At 46.5% G+C, this 13,650-nt stretch overlaps 1 protein-coding gene across 1 annotated transcript in view; it reads left to right on the top strand.

Moving 5' to 3' along the window:
- Positions 1-13,650, top strand: part of LOC144752426 (uncharacterized) — a 1,170,660-nt gene that overhangs the window by 1,024,180 nt on the left and 132,830 nt on the right. The window contains exon 56 of the mRNA XM_078640356.1: positions 2,088-2,141. Coding sequence (XP_078496482.1) covers positions 2,088-2,141 — 54 coding nt within the window. The remainder of the gene's footprint in view (positions 1-2,087; positions 2,142-13,650) is intronic.

Below are 13,650 nucleotides of genomic sequence, written 5' to 3'. Positions count from 1 at the left end.
GGAGAGAAATGTTCCTTTAAGGAATGCGACAGGTCTGGCGTGTTGCGCCTTTAAAAAGAACTGAAAGTAAGTTGGACCTGCTATGCATTCTGGGATACTGAGAGAAAGTTCTGGAAGGTTCTCTTAAAGGCACAGTATCCTATTTAAGCCACATAATGGCAGCCTATGGGGCTTGTCTGTCCAGGCCTTCCTCTCTATCATTTTTGAGGGGTTTTGCAATGAAGCAAGGGAAAATCTGGACAGGCTTTGCTGTTTGTGGATTTTTGGTGGAATTTCTAGTTGAAGTACTGGACAGTGTAGCCTGTGGATATAGGCTGCATTATTTGTCTTTAAATTTTCTCTTAAGTGTCTTTGCAGTTCTGCAATTTTCTGACAACTTAAGAGATTATTTTTGATTGCCGGGGTCCTCGCACGTGGGCGGGACTATTCACTAGATTATGACTATAACAGAGATACCCCTACTACAGAACTGGATTTACAGGACAGAAACTACTCCATCTAGTGAACGTTCAGCTCTTTGTGTGGTTCTCTGGTGTGAAGAAAGCCAACGCTGTACAGAAGAGAACCATCTCTCACTGGATCATTCTGTAGATGAAGATCTCCTACACACAGAATAAAAATCAGCCTCCAGATGCCTTCTGTGAGCATTTTACCTGGGCCAAATCTGCGCCCACAGCCCTAACATATAGAGTCCCTGTCCTAGAAATTTGGCAGGTGGGTCCATGGGTGACACTTCATACTTTCACTGGTTAATCAGGTTCGCAGAGAGGGGAATTTTGCCTTCTCAGTCCTGTAGGGCTTTCTGGTTTGAGTCCATCCACAGAAGCACCTCCATTTAGGTTCTGGTTTGGTTTCCATAATATAAGATCCCAGGGCTAGTTATCTGCACACTGGTCACACCAATTTGCTTTTGGAGCTCTTGCTGCTGGGTACAGATTGTTTCTAAAGCAACTGACAGAGTGCGGGAGTGGAGCCTTTATATGCCTTGCACGTCACTTCTAGAGTGGAATACTGTAAGTGCAGAGCCGCTCAGCACCACCTACTGGCACACAGGTACTGCAGAAAAGTTTCAAGATACTGTATGACGCTTGGTGACTATTGAAAAGGTGAGGACTCTGAGGCTAGATAGAGTCTCTCCCAGAGAGAGAGTGTTACCGAAGGGAAGTCATTTTTTCATCAAGGTGGCAAATCCTCTGCAATAAAATTAAGTACACACTGCCAAAAATGCAGCCTCTAGAATGACTGAGGACCCATTCCGCAAAGGCCAAGGCTTCTACCAGTGCTCTGGCAAGCGGAGGGACTGCCTTTGACATCTGTTAGGCCAAGACATGGGAATCAGTGCACACATTAATGAAGCAATGCTGTCTAAGGCCAGGTTCAAAGGGAGAGGCATTTTTCATATTTGGTTATGCAGGACATTTTGGTCTGAGCCACTCAACAGACCCTTCTTTGATATCTATTCCGAAGTTGTTTGATCTGCGGTTGGAAGTATCCCTCAGTAGAACAAGTTACTATAACCTTTAGTAACGCTCTTTCTGTTGGATACTCTATCTAATTGTAGATTCCTCACTGGTCTCCCACCTCCCTGTTCTACGTAGTGGTCTCTTATTACCTTTCAAAAAGGTCCCAAATTAGAAATCTGTGCATTGGTGCCTTTTGTGCTCTGCATCAGAGGGTGCAGAAAGAGTCAAGTGACTAGGAGGGGTTTGGGCCGGGGTGGTACTTATATGCAGTCCTGTTCCATCGCTTCTGGGGGAGAACACACCAACGAGTCGTATGGCACCACCTAGTGGTGAGGAGGAACACCTGTATGGAAAACCTCCAGCCGCCACCTGGAGAATATTCTAATGGTGAGAAATCTGTGGTTTGATCGGGTAGCCACTTAAAATAGTGTAACTTGTTCAGCTTTACTTCCATTACATCTTTTGTCTATTTTTGTTTATAGTTCCTGTGGCCCTCACAGTAATTACCATCTCCCTCGAGCCCTAGCCCATCTGCTCTATTTCAGGTTGTGTATATATATATATATATATATATATATGTTGCTATATCATTTCCCTAACAGTTGGTTTTATTTCTGTATGCAGGGTATTCCTGGATTAAGAGGGCAGAGAGGCAATCATGGACTTAAAGGAGAGAAGGTAAGTTGTCTGGGACTGCAGCATCGCTGCTGGTTCACTCATTGCTTTGCATCTGCATTTAACACATTCTTTTATTGACAATGTACTCCCACTGGCCACTGAGTTTTGTTTCTCTACCCCAAGCACTGATCTGTCTACCATGCTCAATTTTAATCTCAGTGTTCTGATGGATACCTATAACTACAGAGAATACTATCCAGGGATAAGACTGGATCTGAAACAGTGCTCCTGCGTGGCTCCACTGTGACTCCACACCACGCGACAAATGTCAAAGCTCAGCTGCTTAGAAGTGCCATCCCTGCACACTTTTGAGGTGTCCAGTCCTGGAACCAATTCCTCAGCTGGTCTTGACTCATCTTGTATTTCCTTGGCTGTTATCAACCCTGCCGCAAATCAAGACCTGGAAGGAGACGACAATGCTACAGCTTTTCTGTGTGCTTCCTGCCACATCTGCCACAGGTTCAGTTAGCATGGAACTGCAGCATTCCACAATCTGGTTACCTCTAGCATGTCCATCCCTCGTGCCATCTGCCCCCTTGGGACCCATTATCCACAGTGGTCCCTGCTATACTGGTGCTGAAGTCACTGATACCCGAAAAGGTCTCACTGCCAATTCCAATGTCAGCCCCTGGACCAACTGCAGCTCAAGCCCTACTGATGTCACTATACAAAATTACAAAAGTGCAGCTACCTGACTTTAACCCTGTGCCTCTGCAAACAGGACCCGTTATCTATCCATATCCTCTCTCACATGTATTTCTTTTGTTTTATAGCGCTACGGACACCAGTGTAGGGTGACAGAGTACTTTGTATCACACACATATTATACAGAAACAACTAATCAGTGCAATCAGTGTGTAGGAAATGTTACATTAAATAATGAGGAAAATCGTGAGGATTATAAGGTGGAGGAGTCATAGCCATCCGTACTGGTAGACATTATGTTTTAAGAGTGAATGGTCTGGAGAAGTACAAATGTCCAGATTTAAAACGTTAACACAGTGGTTGGCGTTCGCTTTACTAATAATTATTTATTTCTACCCAAACAAACCTTTTTTGGCTACATTACAGTACTGAAAGACTCTTGGGGGAGGGGGGAGGAATATACCTTTCTAGCCTATACTATGCAGTTTGAATGATAACAGGTCATAGCTTACTGGGCTGTATTAGGATTGTAACTTATGAACAACTGCAAGTAATCAAAGGTTCTCTGTGACAAAAGGAGTAACCCACTGAGATTCCTACATAAAATACATTACTGTGATCTGCAGGGTTCACAATCTTTTCAACAGCCATAAGAACCCTATGCACCACTTTAAGATGAACCCGACTTCTACCAGAGTTCTATTGAAAGTTTTATTGTTATCTGAAAACTGCTGGACGTACAAGGAATTCTGCAGTGGGTGCTTTCAAACCCATCAGCTATTTCTAAATACAGTGCTCCTCGAGCTCGTTGCCAGGTAAAGCTTCACCGGTTGCACTGCACTGAAGTTGGCCCTGCAGCAGAGACTTCATTATCTTTATGGTTCTAACTCTGATCCTGTGCCAGAGCAGAAGGCACCCCAAGATAATGTTTATTGGAACATTGTGCCACCCCCTCACTATACTGATGATGCCTTTAAAATTGATTTACTGAATTCCAGTGGGCTTTACAGAGACAGAGCTTGACTCACTAATTGGGCCTCTAGTGGAATAAGGTGCCTGGTTTGTGATGGTAGTCCCACAGCTAAGCCATTAGAAATATAGATACCCTCCATTGAGACCAAAACGTCCTTACAGCCTGGGCCAGCTTGTGAATAAGTAGGCAGCCAAGCTTCATAAACCAGTGCCTGGTGAACTAGATTTTCTGATGGATTCTTCTAACAGCAGATTCCTCACCTGTTGAATAATCACAGGCATCAAACTTGATCCAGAAACTTTAAAGCTCTACGATGCTGGTAGGGGACACTGACTTTATATTGATGCTGGAAGTTATGATCAATGATGTCACCAACGCCATATAACACCCACTCTAGTGCAACAATGTCAGTTCCTTTTTTCCGTGCCTTCAAAGTGGTTTGAGCTCACTCACTCGGAAAGCTTTCCCTTGTCTTCACAGAAATCTAAAACATAAGTGCAGTGTTAGAGTTGCTTTCCCACAGGGTTTATACTTCAAACCTTGTAGGGGCTGCATTGACATGCGCACAATCTGTATCTGGTGCTTGGGCCACGGCTCCAAATCATGTGAGTCAGCATAAAATCTTACGCAATAAAGGAACTGAAGGCAAACCTATTCATGCCATGTGCCCACAACAAAAACAGAGGCTGATGCCACTCCCTGGCCTGCATGTGGTCACCTTCTTCCCACTCCTTTGTCAAAAGAAAAAAATACAAGAAACAATACACTTGTTAAAAGGTAAGTTACCTATGTACCCTCTGACTCCCAGAGGAATCTTAGCCGTGGAGCTGGAGTGAGTCATTGTGTAGCCATTGGAACTGGGCCCACTAGCAAGCTCTTCTCCGCGGCTGCCCCATGAGCTAAAAATCAAACTCACCTCCCACCCCCTCCTGGATAGGCCCTGTCACCATTACAGACCTAACTGTACTTTCCAGTTGTAGGGTCTGATCCAGCAACATTGCCCAGCAAAATGTTGAGCAAAGTTTCTAGGGTGACTCACCCTCTGGTTCACTTTATTTCCTTGGGGTCATATGTTATCCCTAGGTTCATGCCCTTTGCACCGGGTCTGGCACTGTTTGGAGTCAACTTGGGTGCCTGCCACTGGTCCAACCCTTTCTTTATGTGGGCTCAGAGATACATGGCAGCACCTCCATCAGCGCCATGGCTGGCTTCATCCCGAGGCTGCTGATGCCACTTCCCCAACCATCCTTGACTCTGCTAGTGCTAAAGTTAATATCCCTGATTCCTCTTCAGGACCCCCATGGTCCAACTCAGTGCCACAACACAACTGAAGACGAGAGACCCAAATACTCTGGGAAGAAGAGGCCTACTGACATGAAACACCCTATCTAGAGTTCAAATAATCCACAAGCTCTTCAACTCTGATACCAATACTGTCAATCTATATTCTGGATTTTCAACAGATATGTGAGCCACTCCCATGGACATTTGTTTTTGATGATACTCTCTTGTTTGGAGATACAACAGATTCACACCTATAGAGATTTAAGTCTAGAAGAGCTACAGATAGGTCTGTAGGCCTTCACCACCAACAGCCTAAGCATAACTACAGACTATTTTGCTGCTTATAGATTTCTCAAGAGGCGTCAGCTTCCACCAGCGGCAGTGCAATTAAAACAGCTCCAAAATCCTTTGCCCACTTGGTATAGGGGCAGAGCCATAGGTAAGGACTGACAAGCTCATCTTTTCAATCAAAAAACCCAAATCGCTCCTAGAGCCCTGCCAACATCTCCTGTTCATATGGTTGGTTCTGGACTTTTCTTTTCTCCATGCCTTCCCTCCTTTAGAGATGATCCTAGACTTTCAGGAGATGGTTCCTTCATGTTTGAAGTTCCAGCCCTCATGGCCTTATTCCTGCTAGGTCTGCTGGCTTTCTGTGTGTTTTGGTCACGCCTGCATGTTGGCATATGAGGTATTTGCAGTGGTTCCTCTGTATGCAGTGGTTCCCATATGGGGGAGATCCCTCTGACAATATTGTGGTCTCCTGGTGCAATGTGATGGATGTGGCCTAGTGGCAAAATAGGTGCACCATCTCCAAGGGATGTCCTTCTGACTCCCCTCAGCTGTGGCCACACATAGTGGTGACTGGTGTCTCCACCCTAGGGTCTAGAGCCTGTCTGGGGGATCTGGAGATCAGAGGCCTTTGGACTAATGGGTGCTCCATGTCAACCTGATAGAGCTGCAGGCAATTTGGCTGGTGCTCAAGACCTTCCTCCCCTCCATTCTCTGTTGGTCTCTCCAAATCCTGATGGGCAGTACCACTGAAGTGGTGTATAAACAAACAAGGAGGTCTCAACATTGTTGTCATGAGACATTGAAGCGGTAGTCCTGGGTCACACGGTCAAAGGTCTGGTTGATGGCCAGTCACCTGGCAGAGCCTCTGAATGTCAGAGCCAACAGTCTGATGCAGTGGTATCTTGCAGATCTCTTTCTGCCAGTGGTAGCCCTTGCAATCTTTGCTCTGTGTGGCACATCTCAGGTGGACTTGTTCGCCTCTTTGGAAAATGCTTAATGCTAGCAGTTCTACATGCTCTAGTGTCCATTAGGGGGAGCCTTGGGAGACGCACTTCAGTTGAGGTGGAACTTCCAGCTGGACTACGCATTATATCCCTACCCTTGATTCCTCAATTTCTGAGAAAAATGCGCTAAGACTGGGCCAAAATCATCACATTTTGTGAGCTGCTTCTTCCTCAAGGAAGCAATCACTGACACATTAATGGGCACCTGGGCCAAACTTGCTCTTGTCTTTCAGTAAATAGCAAGTGTCCAGAAGCCACAGGCCTTCATGAGGAGACCCTTCGTTCCTGTCCCAGCATCCTACAATAAAAAGCTCAATGCCTGTTCCTTTCCTCCGTTGACTCCTGACAGAGAATCCACACACGGAATGCATTTGGAAACAAATGTTTTCTTCTTCCAGTCTAGCTCTTCGCTTGGTCAGAGCTAGCTGCTTCCCAGGCCCATATTTACTTGCATTGTGCGATATGGTTAGGGAGATTTTACTGACACTTGTGGAAGAATTTTTGCTTCAGTCTACGTAGATCATCCGGGATGGCCTTGATGCAGCAAAGTATGTGATCCTTTCTGGACTGGATACTACTGACTGCCTATGCAGGGCAGTCTGTACTGATGTGGTACTTCAGCACCATGTATGGATGAGAATGAGATCCACAGCTTCTGGGGTGATGTCAAAGTGTCTTACATGGATATGTTATTTGATTGCACATGTCTCTTCACTGGAGTTCTTCACAGAAAGTGGACCCACAGCATGCTGCCTGGGCCTTTCTGTGTGCATGCTGCAGTATCCCCAGCATTTCCTCCCCTTTTGAGCAGCAGCGGCCACCATAAACAAACGGTGATGAGGCGGGTGAGGTCACGGGGTGTAGAAATACAATATTTAAAAAAAAGAGAAACATACCTTTTGGTGCTAGCCACCTCCAGCGTTGTGTGGTGTTTACCGCCTCTCCTCTTCCTGAGTCCCAGAAGCCACTGGGACAGACTCCCATCCAATCCCCGTGCTGCAGATTAGCATGGTATTGATATGAGCAGGCAGGAAAGACACCCTGCTCAGACCACGGAGTCTGTGGGGGTTTTTCATGCAACTGGGCTGGAAAAACCTAAGTGCGTATGTGCGCCATAACGGAGGAGCCGCCACTGCTTTTGAGGCTTCCGAAGCGATTCAGCACAAAGGCAATATCAAAGTTCTCCAATCCAGCAACAGATCCCCTCCAGCTGTTTTGAGGTCTGGGATCTAGCTGATAGTATCCTAGCCAGCAGGGGCAGTGCACCGCCCAGTCCCCCGCCACCTCCACTATCCCCCAACATCGGCTTCCAAACCACTTTGGTTTGCCCTCTGTAGCACATGGCCATCGTGCAGGGTGGCAGACCATCATGTCCGACCATTGGGTGATCCAAATCATTCAACAGGGCTATGCCCTACCATTCCTGTCAGACCCACCACATATCCCACCAAACTCAGAGCAGCTTTCGGAGGACCATTTGTCCATTCTGTGGATGGAAAACAAAGGTCTTTTGGACTGAAGCCCCATAGAGAGGGTTTCTGCATTAGATATAGGGACTGATTGTTAGTCCGGGTATTTCCTGGTGCCGAAAAAGGACGGGGTCCTTCTTCATTATTTTAACTGTTTGCCCACACATTTTGTTCCTGAAAAAGGACAAATTCATGATGCTCACGTTGGCCCACGTTCTATTTGCCCAGGATCCAGGAGACTAGATAGTAGCACTGAACCTGTAGGATGCCTATTTTCACATTCTTGTCTTGCAGTGCCACAGGAGGTACCTACAGTTCAAGGTCAGCCAGGAGCATTTTCAGTTTTCCATGCTCCCCTTGCACCTTATCATCTCCCACCAGGTGTTCACAAAAGTGATTGCGGTAGCCACAGCACATCTCTTGAGGTTAAGTGTTCGCCAGTTTCCCCTACCTTGACAACTGCCTGTTGAAGACATGCTCTCCACAGATAAACCTCCTTCAGAGGATGGCTAACTGCTTAACATCATTGGGACTCACTATCAATGTTCTGAAGTCACACCTGTCTCCTTCATAGACGCTCCTGTTCATCAGAGACATCTTTAATACAGTGCAGTTTTGAGTTTTCCCTCCAGTTCAATGAGTCCAGGACTTTCGTACTATGGTCCTGATGTTTCAGCCTCTGTACTGGGTCACAGTGAGACTGGCTCTGAGACTTCCTGACATACTGCATCCTGCTTGTCAACTATGCCAGATGAAACATGTCAGCTCTACATAAGAATCTGAAAACCCCATGAGCTTAGCACCAAGGAAGTCTATCAGATTCCATCCAGGTTTCACAGGAGCTTAGTAGATCACAAATAGCATCCACACCCGGAGCTGGAGAAGGGTGTCTTACAGTAGTGAGGAGAAACCTGGCTCAATCTCTTTGCCAATGACGGAACACACAATATAATAAAAATATTGTGTGCTGGCGCTCCCAAAAAGCTTCTCTTGCGGCAACATTCTGCCTAGATTAAAGATCAGAGCGTCTGTATGCCTTCCCACCTCTGCCTCTCCTGCCCAGAATTCTGAAGAAGAAGATCTGTAACAACAGGGTCAAAGTCATATAGTGGCTCTCATTTGAGACAGGAGAGTGTGGTTACATGGAACTTATGGGTAATAGGTGCCTGTCCCCGAACATGCTGCTGCTTCAAGAGGATCTCCTGTCGCCACAGGATGCCAGGTTCCTCCATCCTGGCCTGTGCAATCTACACCTCCATGCAGAGACCTTAAGCAGTGATAGTTGACTGCTTTAGATCTCCCTTCTGGGATAAAGGATATTATTGTGTCAGCCATCCACAAAACAGTCCATGCTGGACACCGGAAGAACTTTGTGGCTTGGTGTACTTCTTGTCGGATAGAACTATTGCCTGCTAAATTGTCAGGTGTATTGCTTTTTGTGCTATCTTTAGCCCAGCAAAGTCTTGCTTTGGCCACTGCTAAAGGTTATTTATCAACCTTATAGGCCTTTCTACATTTGCCACACCAACTATTGTTGACCAAATCACCTGTTGTGATGCATTTTCTGAAAGGATTAAGCCACATGTTCCCACCTAAACTATTTTGTGATGCCTCAGTGGGACCTTTACTTGGTTCTCACATATTTAATGTATATTCCATTTGAGCCAAGACACAGTTGTTCTCTGGGCCTTTTAACTCTAAAAACAGTCTTTCTCATAGCGATAACATCAGCTTGTTGCTTGAGTAAGTTGCAAGCATTGTCTGTCCAAAAACCACATACCACCTTTTCCCCCTGAAAAACTGATGCTAACAACTATGGCAGTATTCCTTCCGATGGTTGTGGTGCTTTTTAATGGCAGACAATCAATCATTCTTGATTTTCTACTCCACCTCTTCCCTCAAAAGAGATTCACTTGAGTTTAAACATTGATTGCACCAAGGAATTTCGCTTTGACAATCATCTTTTTGTGGGGTTTGCAGGAGTACAGAAGGGTCATACAGTGCAGAAAAGAATAATTTAAAGTTGGATAGTTCTCTGCATCAAAATTTACTATACACTGCCTAAATAGCAGCTATCATATTGCTGCAACATGGGCGTCCGTTCACACGTTCATGATTCACTACTTCCTTGACAACCAGGTCTGCTGGGAAGGACATTTCACCCACTCAGTCATGCAGGACTTTTTGGTCTAAGTACACTCCACAGACCTCTCACCTTTTGGGAGGTACTGCGTTAGGGCCTGATTTAGATCTCAGTGCATGGGTTACTCCGTCACAATGGTGACAGGTATCCTGTCCACTGAAATATATATCCCATAGGATATAATGGGATTCAAATTTCGGCCCTAGATCTATTCCAAAGATGAGGAATCTGCAGTTAGAAGTATCCATCAGAAGAACATCTTACTTACCTTCGGTAGCGCTCTTCCTAGTGGATGCTCTATCTAACCGCAGATTCCTCACTACCCTTCCCACTCTCGATATTGTGGAATGGCCGTTCGTAACCATCTAGAAAGGTCCCACTTAGAGATCTGCACACTGCTACTGACAATTGTTAATGTCCCATGCCTGAGGGGGTGGAAAGAGTAAAGCAAGAAAGTGACTTCTGAAGGATACACCTGCCTGTGGATTCCTCACCTTCTGAATTACCCCTTGTGCCAGCATTACCCCTTGTACCAGCATTCCACGGAAACTTCTTCCTAGCACTCCCACGATGAAGAGGACGTCTTAATAGCATGGCTCCGCTCATGACTCCGTTTGCCGTAGCCGGAGCCATAAGAAGACCTTGTCGGCGTGCTGACGTCAGTTCCCTGTTTTCTGCGCTATTGACGCGGAACGGTTATCTGGGACTCTCCATTTTCTTTAACAGTTACTTTGTTATCTGCTGTTTTTCTTAGTGTAGCAGAGCTTTGGTGACATCGAGGAAGTCGGGTTTCAAGCCCTGCACAGAGTGTGGGGGTCATATGTCTATTACTGACCCCCATGAAGACTGTTTGTGGTGTCTTTCTTTGGGCTACGACGTCGAAGACTGCTCCAGTTGTCGCAAGATGAATCCAAAGGCTTTAAAGGAGCGGGAGGCTAAGCTGTTTATGGCAAAGGCAAGAAAGGAGAAGAGGGGCGCAAAAAGGTCTAAGTCGAAATCGAAGACGTCGACCTTGCATGCTTCGAAGTCAAGCAACATAAGAAGAAGAAAAGGCACGGTTCCCAATGTCGTTCATCAAAGGGTAAAGCTTTGAGGTCGCCATCTCCGGCTTTGTGACGTCGTTCTAAAGATTTCATCTCTCCGTCGCCTTCTCCTTCTCCTCAAGCGACTCCAGCTCACTCTCCGTCTCCGAGGGGTTCTCAGGGGCAGTCACTGATGCCGAGGGATTCTCCGGCTCCAAGGTTATCTCCAGCGCCAAGAAATTCACAGGAGCCTGGTGTGTCTCCTCCTGTGCCTGCGACTTCCCCTGTTCTGGATCCGGTGGTCCCGATGCCAACTCTGCCTCGAGTGGATTCAGACTCGGCTTCTAATCCACTCTCTTTCCTGGACCTGGGTAGGATCCTTCGCATTTTCTTAATGCGATATATGGCACGTTTGCCAGGGCAGCCTACCCCACCAGTGCGTCTTCTGGCCACGTGGGTCTGCTTGCTTTCCATTTGGGTGCTCCACAGCAATATGCTCAGGCACCCTTTGTGCCTTTTATGCCGACAGCGACTTCAAGGTTCTCGACTCCATTTTCTCAGTCTCCGGGGCCATCTGGTGGACCTTCTTCCTCTCTGCTTCGATCGACGTCGATACCTGCATTATAGGTGCTTCCATCGACGCCGGTGTCTCTGGCACCGCGCTTAGCACCACCGACGCCAGTCATGAAGTTGCGGTATAGAAGTGAGGCTCAGAGTCTGGTGGAGGAAGAGCAGTTTCAGCGGGAGGAGGCTGAAGAAGGGGAAATTGATAAGTCTGTTGATGAGTTTGAGGGCCTTCAAGAGTCAAGTGGTCTGGACACCTTCCCAGAGTGGGAGCTTTCTTCTACAAAGGCCTCTCCTTCTCTTGATGTAGCACCTTATCACACTGTGATCAGAAAGGCTGCAGACTTTTAGACCTTCAATTGCCCACAGCAGAGTTCAGGCCTTACATTCTTACAGAAGTTTTGCATTCCCCATCTTCTGTGATTGAGCCTCTTTTGCCTTTTAATGAGGCTTTGACTGAACCTGTTCTTGAGGTGTGGCAGAAGCCCCTTTCTGCTCCTAACATTTCAAGGTCAGTGGCAAAGAGGTACATGCCTGCTCCAGGGGATCCTTGCTTTCTGCGCATCCTACCCTGGAAAGTTTGGCTGTGCAGACGTCCTGTTCTAAACAGTCATCTGGATCATTTCCACAGGCTACTGCAGATAGGGACTCTAAAACATTGGAACAGTCTGCTAAGAAGGTCTTGTCTTCCTCCAGTATGGCGTTGGAATCTACCAATGCTACTTGTTTATTGTTGAGATATATTCACGCCCTGATGGATTCGGCCAAACAGTTGGCTCCCAAATTGCCAGACGGTGATGTGGCTCTTTTTTGGAGGTTCTGGCGGATACACAGGCTGCAGCTCGTCAGGTCATCCAATCTGGTCTGGATACTGCTGATTCGGTGGCCAGCGTGATTGGTTCCTCCATTGCCACCAGGAGGCATGCTTGGCTCAGATCTTCAGGATTTTCACCGGATGTGCGGGCTACTCTCCTCGATCTGCCGTTTGATGAGTGAAAGCTGTTTGGAGAGAAAGCTGATTCTGCACTGCAGAGGTTTTTAATACCGCAGAGCCACTGCAAAATCCTTGGGTCTTCAATCTCAAACCAGGGATTTTGAATATAAGAGATTCTGTGGTTTTGGTAAGGCTTCTTTTCGTGGATGTCAGCAGACTCAGCAGCAGAACTCTCTCTCTGTACAGATCTTACAGAGGAAAGGGCAAAGGTTATCTGTGAGGTGCATCCTGGCAACTCTCCTCCTCCTCCTCTACATCTCCTGCCCCCACCACTGGTACCACAGGAAAGCAGCTCTAGATCCCCCATCTAGGAGAATGCTGGTTGTTAGACCTGACATCATTGGCGCGAGTCTCCCTTCCATTTGTGACGGATTGCCTCCTCTGTTTTGATATGTTTTGCTGGATTAATGCTTTGGGCACTGTGCCACTGCTAATCAGTGCCACAGTGCAAGTGCTCCCTATGTTAAAATGATGTACTAATTGGTTATTCCATGATTGGGTTATTTGATTGACCGGTCAGCCCCTCGTATAGTGCACCATGCGTGCCCAGGGCTTGTTAATCAAATGCTGCTGGTGAGCTTGCAGCACTAATTGTGCCACCCACAGAATCAGCTTGTAAAGTGTGTCTCAGGCCTGCCATTGCAAGGCCTATGTGCAGTTTAGTACTGCCATGTCGACTTGGCAAAGTGTACCCACTTGCCAGTCCCTAAACCTTCCCTTTGCTTCATATTAGACACCCCTATGGTAGGCCCAAGGGCAGGGTGCATTGTAAGGTAGGACATGCTCTGATGTGTGTAGCATGTTCTAATAGTGAATTACAGCCATTTTCATTTTTCACTATTGAAGGCTACCTGTTCTCATAGGCCAGAATGGGCAGTTAGATTATTACATTCTTATAATCCTTACTGACTCAGAGGAACATGGTAGAAATTCGAATTTAGTATACCTGAACTCAGAATAATAAAATACATCGTTTAGTAAAGTTTATTTTAATATTCTGTGTTTGCAAATACCACTTTTTAGAAAGTAGGTATTTGTTTGCCTAACCATTTGAGCCTGCCTCTGCTGGGTTGTGTATTCCTTGTCTGGGTTTGTGAGTGACAGGGCTGGGAGATTCCAC

This window comes from Lissotriton helveticus, chromosome 5_1 (assembly GCF_964261635.1).
Source record: "Lissotriton helveticus chromosome 5_1, aLisHel1.1, whole genome shotgun sequence".
NCBI classification, from domain to species: Eukaryota; Metazoa; Chordata; class Amphibia; order Caudata; family Salamandridae; genus Lissotriton; species Lissotriton helveticus.
This window is presented reverse-complemented; position numbering and strand designations above follow the sequence as displayed.